Genomic DNA, 13,099 nt, shown 5'->3' with positions numbered 1-13,099 from the left:
ACGGCTGCTGGACCGGTACAACTAGCGGAAACTGTGCCGTGCCTCATCATGGATGTGGATGATGATGAATTTATCATTGGACGAGATCTGTTAGCGTCTTTAGGTATTGATGTGGATCGTCAATTGGAACAACTTGCCTCTCACGTGGATGATGAAACTAGTGGAGACCCTTTCAAGTTGGAAGCTGACGAACTCCCTGCAAATCCGACTCATGTGGCCAGTGACGAAGAAGTTCGTGCTGCAGTTGAGGTTCTAATAGAAAGGGCCTTGAAGAATGGATTTTCACCGGACAAAGTGGATAAGTTGCGAGTGATTGTACACATGTACGATGTGTGGCGTTTGGAACTCCGTGACGATCCACCTGCGCGTGTCCCGCCGCTCGAAGTGCGTTTGAAGGAGGGGGCTAAGCCATGCAAATGTAAGCCCCGCAAATATCCTCCGCATGTTCGCCAATTCTTACGGGAGTTTAACACTATGCTTGTTGAACTAGGATGGATCTACGAGAACCCTACAAGCCGGTGGGCAAGCCCCGTACTACCCGTCAAAAAGTCTCAAGAGCTAATGGACATGCGTCAGACTACGGATTACCGCGAATTTAATTCAAGAACGGACATTATGGCTGCCGTGATGCCGATACTTTCTTTGGTAATGGAAAATGCACGTGGAAACAAACACTTTGGACTTTTCGATTTCATTAAGGGTTTCTGGCAGCTACCTCTTGCTGAGTTCTGCCAGGAATGGCTTTCGTATATGACTGATGAGAAGATGTACACTCCTCGACGTGTCCCCCAAGGCTGTGGTGATGCTGCGATCTACTTCCAGAAGACAATGGAGAAGTGTTTTGCTACACTGCTCTACAAACATCTTCTTGTATGGATTGACGATCTGTTACTTTATGCAGAAGACATCGACACGTATTTGGAGAAACTGAAGGAGTTGTTTTCACTATTGGATGAGTTTGGCCTGAAGCTCAGTGTGAAGAAGTCCAGTCTATACCAACAGGACGTGAAGTGGTGCGGCAAGTTTATTGATGCCAACGGTGTACGTCACGACCCTGCCCGGATTGAAACACTCTGTGCAATGCCATATCCAAGTACGGCTGGGGAGCTGCAGCAATTTCTTTGCGCCACAAACTGGATGCGCGAGAGTCTCATTGACTATGCCCGTCAAGTTTCTCCTCTTCAACACAAACTGGACGAAGCTTTGGCGAAAACCCGCCGTACGAAGCGAGCGGCAGCTGGAATTTTGATCGAGTTAAGCGCTGATGAGAAGGCTACATTTGACAGAGTGAAGGCAATGCTGGCTTCATCTGCTACGCTCGCTTTCCCTGATGATTTAGCAACTACGTGCCTGCTAACAGACGCATCGGATATTGGCTGGGCGCTAATCGTGACTCAAATTAAGGGCTACAACCCTAACGTCCCTGTCCAGGACCAGCAGCACCAGCTTGTTGAATGTTTGAGCGGGACGTTCACTGGGAGCCAACTCAATTGGACAGTGATCGAGAAAGAAGCGTTTCCAATCGCTTTCGCCTGTGACAAACTAGATTACTTGCTGCTGAGACCCCAGGGCTTTCGATTGTTTTGTGACCATCGTAATTTGATCCATGTCTTCGCCCCGGACGAACATGTCAAGAAGCATGTGAAAGGAAAACTGTTACGGTGGGCTCTAAAACTGATGAACTACAACTACGTGATTGAACATATCGCTGGACCCCAGAACGTTTGGGCCGACATGATCAGCAGGTGGGCCGGAAATCACGCTACTGGCACCGCCACGATCAAGAGAATTCGCTCGCATTCAACTGCACCTCAACAAGAGTCAACTACGGAGGCGACGGAGCTGAGCATTTCGGCGTTTCGCCCTCTGGATGATGCCAATTTTGTGTGGCCTACGTTTTCAGAGATTTCGCTGGTTCAGTCCCGATACGAACCCCCACAAGGCGTCGAGCGTACTGAGGCTGGTGTTCTTGCGCTCAATAATCGGGTCTGGATTCCTGTAGAGGCGAAGGACCTCATCACGCGGTTGTTCATCATTGCACATTGTGGCGCACAAGGCCACCGCGGAATTGCCGCCATGGTGGAACATATTCGACGTTTGTTTGCGCTGGAGAACCTGCGCCCCCTAGCGTCCACTTTCGTCCGCCAGTGTCGTCTGTGCCTGCATTCAAAAGGGGGGAAATCATCCCCAGACCTTGGGGTGAAACGTTTGAAAGCAGTGAACGCAATGGTTTGCTACATTTTGATTTCCTTTCGATGGGTGATGGTTTTGGAGACTCCAAGTACATCTTGGTGCTTAAAGATCATGCCTCCCATTTCTGTGAGCTGGTCACGGCAGACACAGCCGACAGTGCAGTGACAGTCGAAGCGTTCCTTGATTGGCATTCTCGGTTTGGACTGCCACCGAAATGGATTTCAGATCAAGGCTCCCATTTCAAAAACGAAGTGGTGAGTGAGCTTTCACGCCGCCTGCGAGCGCAGCAGGAGTTCACGCCTGCCTATTGCCCGTGGATCAACGGGTCGGTAGAGCGCGTAAACAGAGACATCCTCCAAGTGATTCGAACAATGATCCTGGAGTACAAGATTGCTCACCGCGACTGGGTCTACTTGATACCAATGGTACAATCGAGCCTCAACCACACAGCAGTGCCATCGTTGGGTAATAGAGCCCCCGTTGAGTTATTTACTGGATTACCGTGCCCGACACCTCTCCGAGAATTTTACCTGCCTAGTACTGGGGAGTTCAAGGAGGTGCCCACAAGTGACAAGATCAATGGTTTTCTCGATGACCTGCGCAACAGCATACAAGCCATGCATAAGGTGGTTGAGGATCAACGCATGAAGCAAAGGATGCTGAACAAGAAACGAGAACGTGGTGAGAATATTGTGAATTTTACGGAAGGCGACTATGTTCTACGCTCGAGGGTGGACGAGAAGAGGAGTAATAAGTTGTTTGTGACGTGGGTGGGACCATATCGCGTTGAACGTGCTGACGCACATTCATTCTCAATCAAACACCTCATCACCGGGGCTGTGTTGGATGTCCATGCCTCAAGACTGACGTTCTATGCAGACTCCAGTCTGGACGTCACCGAGGAGCTCCTGGAACACATCTCGTCGCAGGGAATCGTCTTGGCGATCGAGAAGTTCAAGAGCCACAGGTGGAACACTGCAATTAGTGATTTTGAAATCTTGGTTCAATGGAAAGGACTCGAGGCCATTGAGGACTCCTATGAACCACTGGCCAGTTTGGCTAGGGACGTTACCATCCTAGTGAACCAGTACGTGGCTGCTGCTGATCAAGAGCTCAAGGCACACTGGCAGCGCGCGACCACGGCTGGAGAAACAGCTCAACAAGGACGGACAGTAGCGACAGAGACGGTAAGGCCGACGGACAAGAGTCGCCGGAGGTCCAGGCGTCGACGACCGCTGCGTTTAACAACAAATGTTCAGATACCCGATAGAAGTCTCCCCGCTGCAGTTGTGCCACAGATGACAGGGGTTGAACTTGGATCTGACAACAACCAACCGACTACAAACACTGGTGAAAGTGTGAGTAGACGTACTCGCTCACGAACTGCTGGAGTCAGCAGACAGGTGACCCTCACCAGCACGAGAGAGTAAACATCCAAGGCTGAAGCGAAGAGCTGCTCCATGATCGACCAGGGCCAGACATAGATCTGACTGCCAAGGCTATAATAGGGGTAGTCGAAGTTCGGCCGCGGAATCAAGCTTTGGGGGCTGTGTGGTGAATCACAGGTATCAAGCCGGATTCCACTGCCATCAAGCTGCCGACTAGACAGTGAGCAACCTGGTGCATCCAGGTTTATCACAGACGGAGAGGTGCCTGACTCTGGCGCGTCCAAGTTAGTATCCTCTACCTGGCTAAATATTCATGGATCTTGTAGGACAGACCGCCAGTGATCCAAGTGGAATCTCTGGCTGTCTTGCATGTTACCTTTGATGCTGTCACCAGCACCAGAGCTGTACAGTTCATTGAAGACGGAGGGTTGGTGACGACTAACTTATCCTCTCACTCTACAATCTGCTAGCAATAGCCTACATCAATACACTAGGCTACAAGTTTCCCGCAGGCTTGCCACCTGCCCTGCTTGGTGTTTGGTGTTACTTCAACTTCCGGAAAACACCACAGAATTACCAGATACCGAAGAGGGCTGTGATGGGAAGAAAGTAAATTCGAAGGACTTTGAAAATGAGAGAGGCGCAAGCTTTAGTAAAGGTGAAAATAGTGATGATTGGGTTAGATGTCAAGAGCAGAGCAGCAGAAGCCGGGAAAGCGTAAGCTCGCCAAGACGCTACGGCTGTTGCCGGGCGAACGATTGGGGTGGTGGTCTTCCAGGAAGTTTGACCGACGTGTCAGGATGAGCCCTCTAGTCCAAGGAGCTGTATTTTTTTTGAGAACAAGAAATCTGTTGGACACTGGAGCGAAGCTGATCGTAATTTCAACAAATTAGGCAACGAAACGGCGTGTCCGTGATGTACCGGACCATGGCCGGTACATGAAGGTGCAAGGATTTACGCCGCGGAAACAAGGAACCTCTCGCCGACCTATCGTAAAAAAATTACGCTTGGATGGAAGCGTGTTTACGATTTAAAGCGTGGGTGATGGACCATAGTGCGGGTGTTGAGGTAGTGCTGTATTTTCACGTTACTGGCTGGTTTTAGGCTAGATTTGTCTCGTGCGACAGCACAACTTCCGGATGAGGTTTCCTCGACTACAACTGTTCGAGGTACAAACAGCCTCCGGCAGCTCGCTACTATTCTACGACGCGCAAGCGAAAAGAGCACGACTGCGGTTACTTAAATCGCCTTGATGGATACGCACACACCGCTCGACTTTAGGTCAAAAAGAGGCAACGCGACGCAAGAGTCACGTGGAACAGTTACTTCTCACGTGCGGCGGTGATTGGCTGACGCGCGATCTTGGCCAACTGCGGCTGAACAACATCTGAGAGTTAGGTGTCGTGCTGAACGATTTCCTCAAGGATGAAGAGCGACTCATCGCCCGAGGTGCGATTCAACAGCTCCGGTACGAAGGTGAACCGAGCAAGCGCAGCGACTCCGTCCCGCGGACGAAGCGAAGGCATACTCTACCAAGATCGAGGGAGCCGTCGGAAACGATGTGACTACGAGCGCCATATTCGCCGCGACTACCAACAATGACTGGTTTTGGCCCTAATGGGCTACTACAGCTGACCAAAGCCCGGTGGAGGCGATGTGTATTTTCACTTTTTTGAAGAATGGTGAATGACCGGATGATTACTTGGAGAGTGTGAATACGACATAAAATGGAGACAATAACGACGGAACCTTCACCGATGGCGGAGAAAATGATAATGGTGACTACGAAGCTAGTAGAAGGAACGTCGATACTCGGCTTGCGAGCGCGATGGTGAGAGAACCGTTGGCGACGCGACGAGAGCCCAAGGTGATTCGACCGATAGCCGGTGAATCCATGCGGTGGTGGTCGGCGCAGACGCGTGCGAATGCGTGCGATGGTGAGTGGTGCTGATCGTGCTACAAACCGGGAGTAAAGGGAGCGTCGTCTCCGAGACTTTCGCGAAGCGACATCGACTGCTGTCCATACCCAACCAGGACGAACAATAGATGTCCAGGGAATCGGTAAGGGCTCGCTGTTGACGAAACGTCGCGTGGCTGTGAAAGTGACGCTAGAGCGTCGGCTTGTCTACGAATTCGAGATCTGGGTGCCGACACATAGCGCTAGAGTCGACGTTTTTTTCGGCATGGATTGCATGAGGGTTCGACAGGACTTATATCGCTCTACGGCGATGCTGCCGGGTGCGATTATGTTGTCGTTGCTGAAATCTAAGGCGTTGAAAGAAAATCTCGTAGGCAACGACAAATTCCAGGAGGGAACCCTTGAGGACTTCGAGCCGAGGCGCATGATTGTTTCGATTACGCCTTGGAAAAGCCTTGCCCGCGAGACGAAAGCATCAACGGTGGGTTCGGAGGACCGACCCATTGTTCCCGACGCGTCTGAAGAATCGCCGAGGCGAGATCGTAAACGTTCGACAGACGAATGTTACAGACCGGAACGTGACGTGTTACTTTCTCACGGACTTTGCAGTGCGGATTATCCCATGGGGACTTACCCCGCCTGAGCGGCTGCGTCCGCCCTGAATCCCGACGATACAAGGACTGAAATATTCTGACGCTCGAAGCCGCGAGATATCTCGCACTTCTCGAGCAAGAATGGGCTCATTATGATCATTGGGCGGCTGTCCAACCATCGCCCGTGAATTAACCATTGTACCCGACACCGACGGAAATCCTTCGAAGAAACAGCGATGTCGATGAACCGACAACTGCGGTGTGCGCTAACGTCTGCCGCTTGGTGGTATGCCTAGTGATCGGGTCGAAGCCCCTGAAGATGGCGTCGACATCCAGAGCAGCGCGTGCCGCAGCACTCGACGCTGCCTGTGTGTCGACGATTCCGGTAATGACAGCTGAGGGGAATGTCAACTTGGAGTTGGACGCGATGTATCAACACCCAGCCGCCGATACCGGGTTGGACGACTATGCGCGTGAGTTAACCTTCCTCTCGGACCTGGCTAAAGTATCGTCAGCGACTATATATTATTTCTCGCAGAACGTTGATAATGATGATCATACCGGCACTGGTCACTCTTGCGTCGGGGCGACACTTCCACGTCACGAAGAAATGTTTTTGGCGAGCGGCAATTCTCTTCCGCCGCCGGCGTACAGGGTGGTCTGCGACATCGACACCCAGGAGCATCCATCGTTTGCAATGGGCCCAGCTCTAATTACATAAGTAGGTAGATATTTCTTTAGTTATTAATACTACATAAGTAGGCAAAGTGGCACATGGGTAGCGTGTGCATCATCTGATCGGTTGATAGTGAGGAGCCAGACTCACTTGTTGACCAATCAGGTGTAGACATGTACTTGAGTGGTTCACACGAGGCCAGGGGTTAGCCACCGTGGTCCCATATACTACACCTTTTCCAGTCCAATAAGGCCAAGAGCAAATGGTATTAGCCAAGTGCGAGAGCAGTTTGGCCAACAACAAAAGCGAATTGATGAAGAGCAAAGGCAAATTGGCGCAACCTATCAATATGCATACTTGAAGATCATTCGTTAGCGCAGTGAATGACTGCGTATGCAGGCAGCGCACGTAGGCTTCGCGCCTTCACACGCTCTGCATTCCTTCATTCCGCCAATGCGCACGCGATCTCTTTGGTTCCGCCAATAAGCAGCCTCAAACCGAGCCCAAAGGGGAATTCACGAGCTTCAACATGCTCTAGCGAGAGCTTCCCCGCCTCAAGGCTTCTCGTTTCGGTCTCATTCCTCCATTTTCTCCCTTCGACGCTGATGCCGACTAAGTATCGCCGCTACACGCTCTACACGAAGCTTCGCGTGCTCGAGGCTGCCCGTAATGGTCTCGACTGGGAAGCTGTCGCTGGAGACAACAACGTGAATCTCAGCACTGCTTGCAATTGGGTACAGCGCTACCCCAACTTTGAGGACGTGATCAGCCCGGCGCCTCGTGGTGGAAAAACCGCGCAAAAGATGACCCCAGCATGCGTGAAGTTCCCACAAGATCAGCTCGCCACTGACCCCGACCTCACGCTACGGCAGCTTGCGGACATGCTCGAGACATCGCTTTGTGTAACGGTGCGCCCTCAAACCGTGAAAAACCACCTCGATGCTGCTCTAAGCACCATGAAGCAATTCCACAAAGAGCCCCAGTACATGAACACTGCGCAGAACAAGCTTAAGCGCCGTGATTATCTCATTCAGCTGCAGCGTTATCAAGCGGCTCTGCTCAGTAGAGAGCAAGTGACTCTGCTCAGGGGAGAGCAATCGAATCCGCTCGGTACTGAGCAAGGGTGTGTGGACTGCGGAAGCTGGTAGTGCGCGATCGGGAGGTCGCAAGAGTTGAGGCGAGGCGGCGTGTGCTGACAGGGAATTCAGCCCGTCGTTTAGCTTGTTGGTTGGGGAGAGGCGACGCGTGCTGACGAGAGATTCCAGCCCGTCGTTGAGCTTGTTGTTGGTGGTGTGCATTGACGGGGGATCCAGTGTGCATCGCTTGAGTCCTGGCGCGAGTACAAGGGCGGCGAGTGCACGGACAGGGAATCCAGCGTGCGCGTTGTCCAAGGACGAGTCCTAGTTAAGTGTGTAGGTTGCATTAGCAGCTGGCTAAAGCATCTTATTGTTGATTAATAAAGTAGGAATGGGCACAAGTGGTGAAAGTTCCGGCGCAGGGTTAAGTGGATCCTGTCGACCAGTGGTGTTTATTATTACGTAAAGCTACGTAGTTTAAGTGAGGGCGGACGCCGTAGCGCAGCACTGTGGAGCGACGACCCGCCTCACGGCCGGACGAGATAATTGGCCCGTTACATGGTGGTCATACAGGGGCCTCAGCACAAGAATACGAATGAGCAACGAGCAAAGATGACGATTACAAGAACTATGACAAGGTCTTCATCTTCATGGGCTTCGCCGAGAGTCCCCGGTAAGTGCAAGGCGAGGTTGACACGACGAAGTGCGTCAAGCAACAGTGATGACTGACGGAGTGACGCGGAGAACGAGCTGCCCACAGGTGCTGTGACCAGGTCACACAACGATGGACCGCGTACGGTGGCTGTGACGCTGGACACGGGGAAGCCAGCACTAACGAAGGCGAGAAGTACCGTACGGCACACGAAGCGGTTCCGGCACACCGTGGGGAAGAGCTGCATCGGCGTGAAGAGGCGTCTCAGGATGGTGACGACTCGCGAACGACAGTGGCACGGAAGGATTAGTGGCGACCCCTCAGCTTGATGTAACGGCGATTGCCACAGCCATAAATGAGCTGAGAGCGATGGTGGTGCGACTTCAGCCTGCAACCGAAGACGATGACCGCGGTGGGCGTCATCCCGAGCAACGACGCGACGTCGATGCAGATGTACGACGTCGCCACGGTCGTGCTGATCGACGAAGCGGGACGACGGCAATGGTTCGAGCAGCGACGGAAGAAGAGCAGTACGGGGTGTGGTCCATGGCCATGCATCGGATCCTTCGGACGACGATGGCGGTGGCGGTGGCGATGATGGTAATGGAACTGGGGATGCTAACGGTAGTGCCGACAGCGATGACGATGATGACGACACCGCTACCGAGGAGTTCCTTAGCAGTGACGACGACAGCTCGAGCGACGAGAGCAGCTCGAACGAGAATGAGAGCAGCGGGGACAGCGATGAGGAAAGCTTATCCAGCTCCGACAGTGAGTCGGACAGAGCACGACGGCACCGTGGCCGACGAGAACGCCGTGGACGCCGTGGACGGCAACGGCGTGATGAGCGGTAGGGACGTGACGGGCGGCGCAAGCAGCACTAAAGATGCGAGCGGCAGCCGTAGCGGAAGAGCGTAAAGGACCTGGAGCCGCCCACCTTCACTCCATCGCCCAAGGTGTACAGACAACGACGGTGAAACTCAACCCCCCACAAAACTCGACCCCCCCCCTTACAGTGCAACTTTAAACTCAAGTAAAAATGTTATTTGTAATTTTAGCCAATAATATACTTTCAAATATATTGCTGGACGGCACGCCATGCTGGCGCCGTTTAAACAATCACGCTATTGCTGTTTCTGCGAAGTGATGGACGAACGTCGTCGGCAGAACAGCTACACCGTCAAGCAGAGACGGGAAGCGCTCGAGCGGGTGGCTCTGGAGGGATGTAAGCCTACCGCTTGGGCGCTTAATATTCCATTAGGTACGTTGAAGGGCTGGAGAAAGAAGGCAAAGCTGCTGTTTGAGTTTAAGGGACCTCAAACTAGCAGAACGACAAAAGGACAAGGCGCAAAGACTAAAATCACATTTGAGCACGAATTGGTCACCTTCATGAAAGACGTCCGTCGGGATGAAGAGGTAAATTTGTTTTGTTATATTATTTATTGCAGATTCTAACGTGTATATATAGTATTTGTGTACTGGAGGCATGATCGAGTATATGAAGATGGAGCAGGGGGCTTGGCTGGAGCAGTATTTAGCCGATAAATCATCTCCTGAGCGCGCATTGAGCGCGTTGATGCGTATGTGCCAGCGGTTTGCAGCTCGGTAAGCATCTCGTTTTCCAATATGTTGGTTTAAATAAACGTTTTAGCAATTATCCTATTTTATTTGTGTTTTTAATCAATATGTATTGCTTACATATTTTTCTTAATGTTATAGCCATGGTTTTTCTGTTTAGAAACCGCAATTTACTAAAAAGGATGAAGATGCACTACAGAAATCCATTTGAACTTTGCCATAGAGTTTTGGAAACAGCATTCTCACTTCCAGTAATCCGCCATATACAATGTCGACGAGACAGCAATATATTTTGACACCCCACCCCACAAGATTTGGGCCCTCAAAGGCCGTCGTGGCTCCGCTAAAGTGAAGCACACGCAGAAAAACTCTGGTAGACTCACTGCAGTTCTCACCATTAGAGCGGATGGTAAGTTTTGTTTATTGATTTAATGATTTTATTATGTTTAAACTAACTTATTAATATTTTAGGGAAAAAAACTACCAATACTGTTTATACTACGAGGAATGCCGGGCGGGACTGTGGAGACGGATGAACTTCCGACGTATCCTGCAGGCCACGTGTACACCGTCCAAGAAAATGGCTGGATGGACGCCACAGTGTGGCAAACGTACGTTTTGAACTTGCTAAAGTACGAGATTGATGCCCCGTCAATCCTCTTGCTGGACAATTTTGACTCGCATATTTCCGAAGCCGGTCAGAGCGTTGTGGCGGAAAAGACCTCTGCAATTGTGGTCCCCGTGCCTGCTAACAGCACCTCTGTGAGTCAGCCCCTTGACGTGGGCGTTATGGGGCCACTCAAGAAAAAGTTGACAGCTGAATGGCTACGAGAGAAGGTGGCAGCTACAAGAACCGCGAAGGAAAAGCGTCTGGCTGCCGTAACACGCACAATTAGAGCGTGGGAAAACATATCTACGGAATGTGTTATTAAAAGCTTTGAAAAGGCAATCCCAAAACACCCTGTCGTGATGGTGTAGAGCAAAATAATACATGTTTTTGCTTTTCAACGGTGTTTGTTTAAATTGTTTTTTCGACTTTTAATAAACTGTTGGGTCGGTTTAATTTTGACCAATCGCAGGTGATACCACGAAAGGAGTCGAGTTTTTTTTTGTCTTGTTGGCCTTTCTAAAAATGACTTGAAAATGTATGTCTACGGGGGGTTGAGTTTCACCGTCGTTGTCTGTATGTGTCGACCTGAATCGCTGTACTTAATCCTGGGGAACAAACAGATGGAGAACGCAGCATGATGGTCGGTCAATATGGACCGCAGGTTGACGGATCATAGCCGAACGTGGCGGTACCTGAAGAAGGCGTTACTGAGACGCTACGGCGAGAGCCTGGACAAGTCGGCCGCCGAGTGGCGGGTGAGCATGAGCCGCAAGATGCCCGGTGAGACGTACGCGGACTTCGCGGCGGCACTGCGCGAGGTGATCGGCAAGAACAAGGTGCGGAAGCGCGTCCTGCTCGCCCAGCTCTACCGGTGCTTGGACAAGACGACTAAGAAGCTTGTGTGGCAGTCACCAAAGCCGAAGACGCTGGAGAGGGCTGTGGCAAAGGCCACCAAGATCGACGACCCAATGGAGAACGTCGCAGGGAATGCAGAACATCGGGCACGCATGGGCAACTGCGCCAAGCCCGTACCTCATCCCGATGGCGGGAACGATTGGTCAGACGATGGTCATCCCCGGAATTGGTGGTGCTGGTCTGCCGTCTGGTATCACGGCGACAAACCACACAGCGATGATGGATGGGCGGTAGAGCTGTAGCGCTCTTCACGAACCCTCAGGGTGTGTGGAATGACCTCTCTGGCACAAGGGATGTGCCACCTGGGTATGTGTAGAACGGGAAGTACTTGGTGGAGACCAAAGCTGAGCAAAGAGAGCGGCGACACCCCAGCAGGCCGGTGAACGGAGCAGTGCGAGGAAGTCGGAGAGATAGTGGCGCGGTGCGCGCGACACGGACGACAGCGGTGACGAGTCGGGCGTGCAGCCCGCACGAAAGAAACTGAAAGCGGTTGTGAAGCAGGCGCAGCCGTCGGGGCGACAGACAGAGAAGACGCAGCCGAGTAAGAGCGCGAGCCCTGGCCCGTACCCGTGCTTAAACTGCGGCCAGCTAGGCCATTGGTCGGCGGCATGCCCGAACGAGCCGAGCTGTTTTGCGTGCAAGGAACTGGGTCACTTAGCGAGAGAGAGTACGAACACGGAAGCTAAGGCGCGCAACGACGAGCGCATGAAGCGAAGTCAGACACTGACTAAGCCGGTGGAAAACTAGTAGCGGACGCAGTGAGGGGACCACAGCGTTCGGTGAGGACTGGTGACGATCCCAGCGTGAGAAGAACCAAGTGTTGGAAAGCACAGGTAGTCCAGCGAGGATGGAGTGGTCGACGATGCGCAAGTGACGTCGACGGAGGACGAGAAGGACAAGACAATGGGTACGAACACCAGCGTGGACGCCGTGATGAAGTGCATGAAGCGGACGCGTTACAGAAAGACGACGAGCGCGCGAAGCGCTACGTGAGTCTGCAAGGGCGTTGACACGGTTTGTTCGTGCCATTACAGAAGTGGAGCCCATGGCAAGGGGTGGGGGCCAAGGACGACTGAATGGTGACGACGGCGAACGACGGAGAACCGAAGACGCGCAGAGTCGGTCTGGAGGAGGCGCGGAGGGTAACGCCGTGACCGATCCCAAAGCGATGGACGACGAGACGAGTGACGAAGGCGGCGGCATCGCCCAGGTATGACTGGCGCGACAAAAGGCACGCTATCCAGCAAAGCGGGTGAAGGCTAAGCGGGCCAGGTAGCATCGGCGTAGTGCTGAACGAGTGGCCGAAGAAGAACAGTGGCGTGTTGACGACGAGCGACGAGAAGCGCGTCGCCAGCAGCGGGAAGAGGCAATGAGGCAACTTAACGCACGGCGCACCGCTCGAGGAGGGGATGTATGCGCGCCTGGTGGTGTGGTGTCAGCGCGCGTGAGCCTTGTGCAACATGGCGACACGATACGGCAGGAGCCGTAGAAGGCGAATGA

At 52.5% G+C, this 13,099-nt stretch overlaps 1 protein-coding gene across 1 annotated transcript; it reads left to right on the top strand.

The window, feature by feature from the left end:
• Positions 1-7,373: 7,373 nt before the first annotated feature.
• On the top strand, positions 7,374-8,172 carry PITG_10910 (uncharacterized protein; the record flags this gene model as incomplete). The annotated part of the gene is made up of 2 exons (XM_002901671.1): positions 7,374-7,891; positions 7,989-8,172. 2 exons carry the CDS (start codon positions 7,374-7,376, stop codon positions 8,170-8,172), a joined length of 702 nt encoding a protein of 233 aa, XP_002901717.1.
• Between the last annotated feature and the right edge of the window lie 4,927 nt (positions 8,173-13,099).

Source organism: Phytophthora infestans, genomic scaffold, assembly GCF_000142945.1.
Source record: "Phytophthora infestans T30-4 supercont1.20 genomic scaffold, whole genome shotgun sequence".
In the NCBI taxonomy this organism is placed as follows: domain Eukaryota; phylum Oomycota; class Peronosporomycetes; order Peronosporales; family Peronosporaceae; genus Phytophthora; species Phytophthora infestans.
Note: the sequence above shows the minus strand (reverse complement) of the source record. Positions and strands in the feature narration are given on the sequence as shown.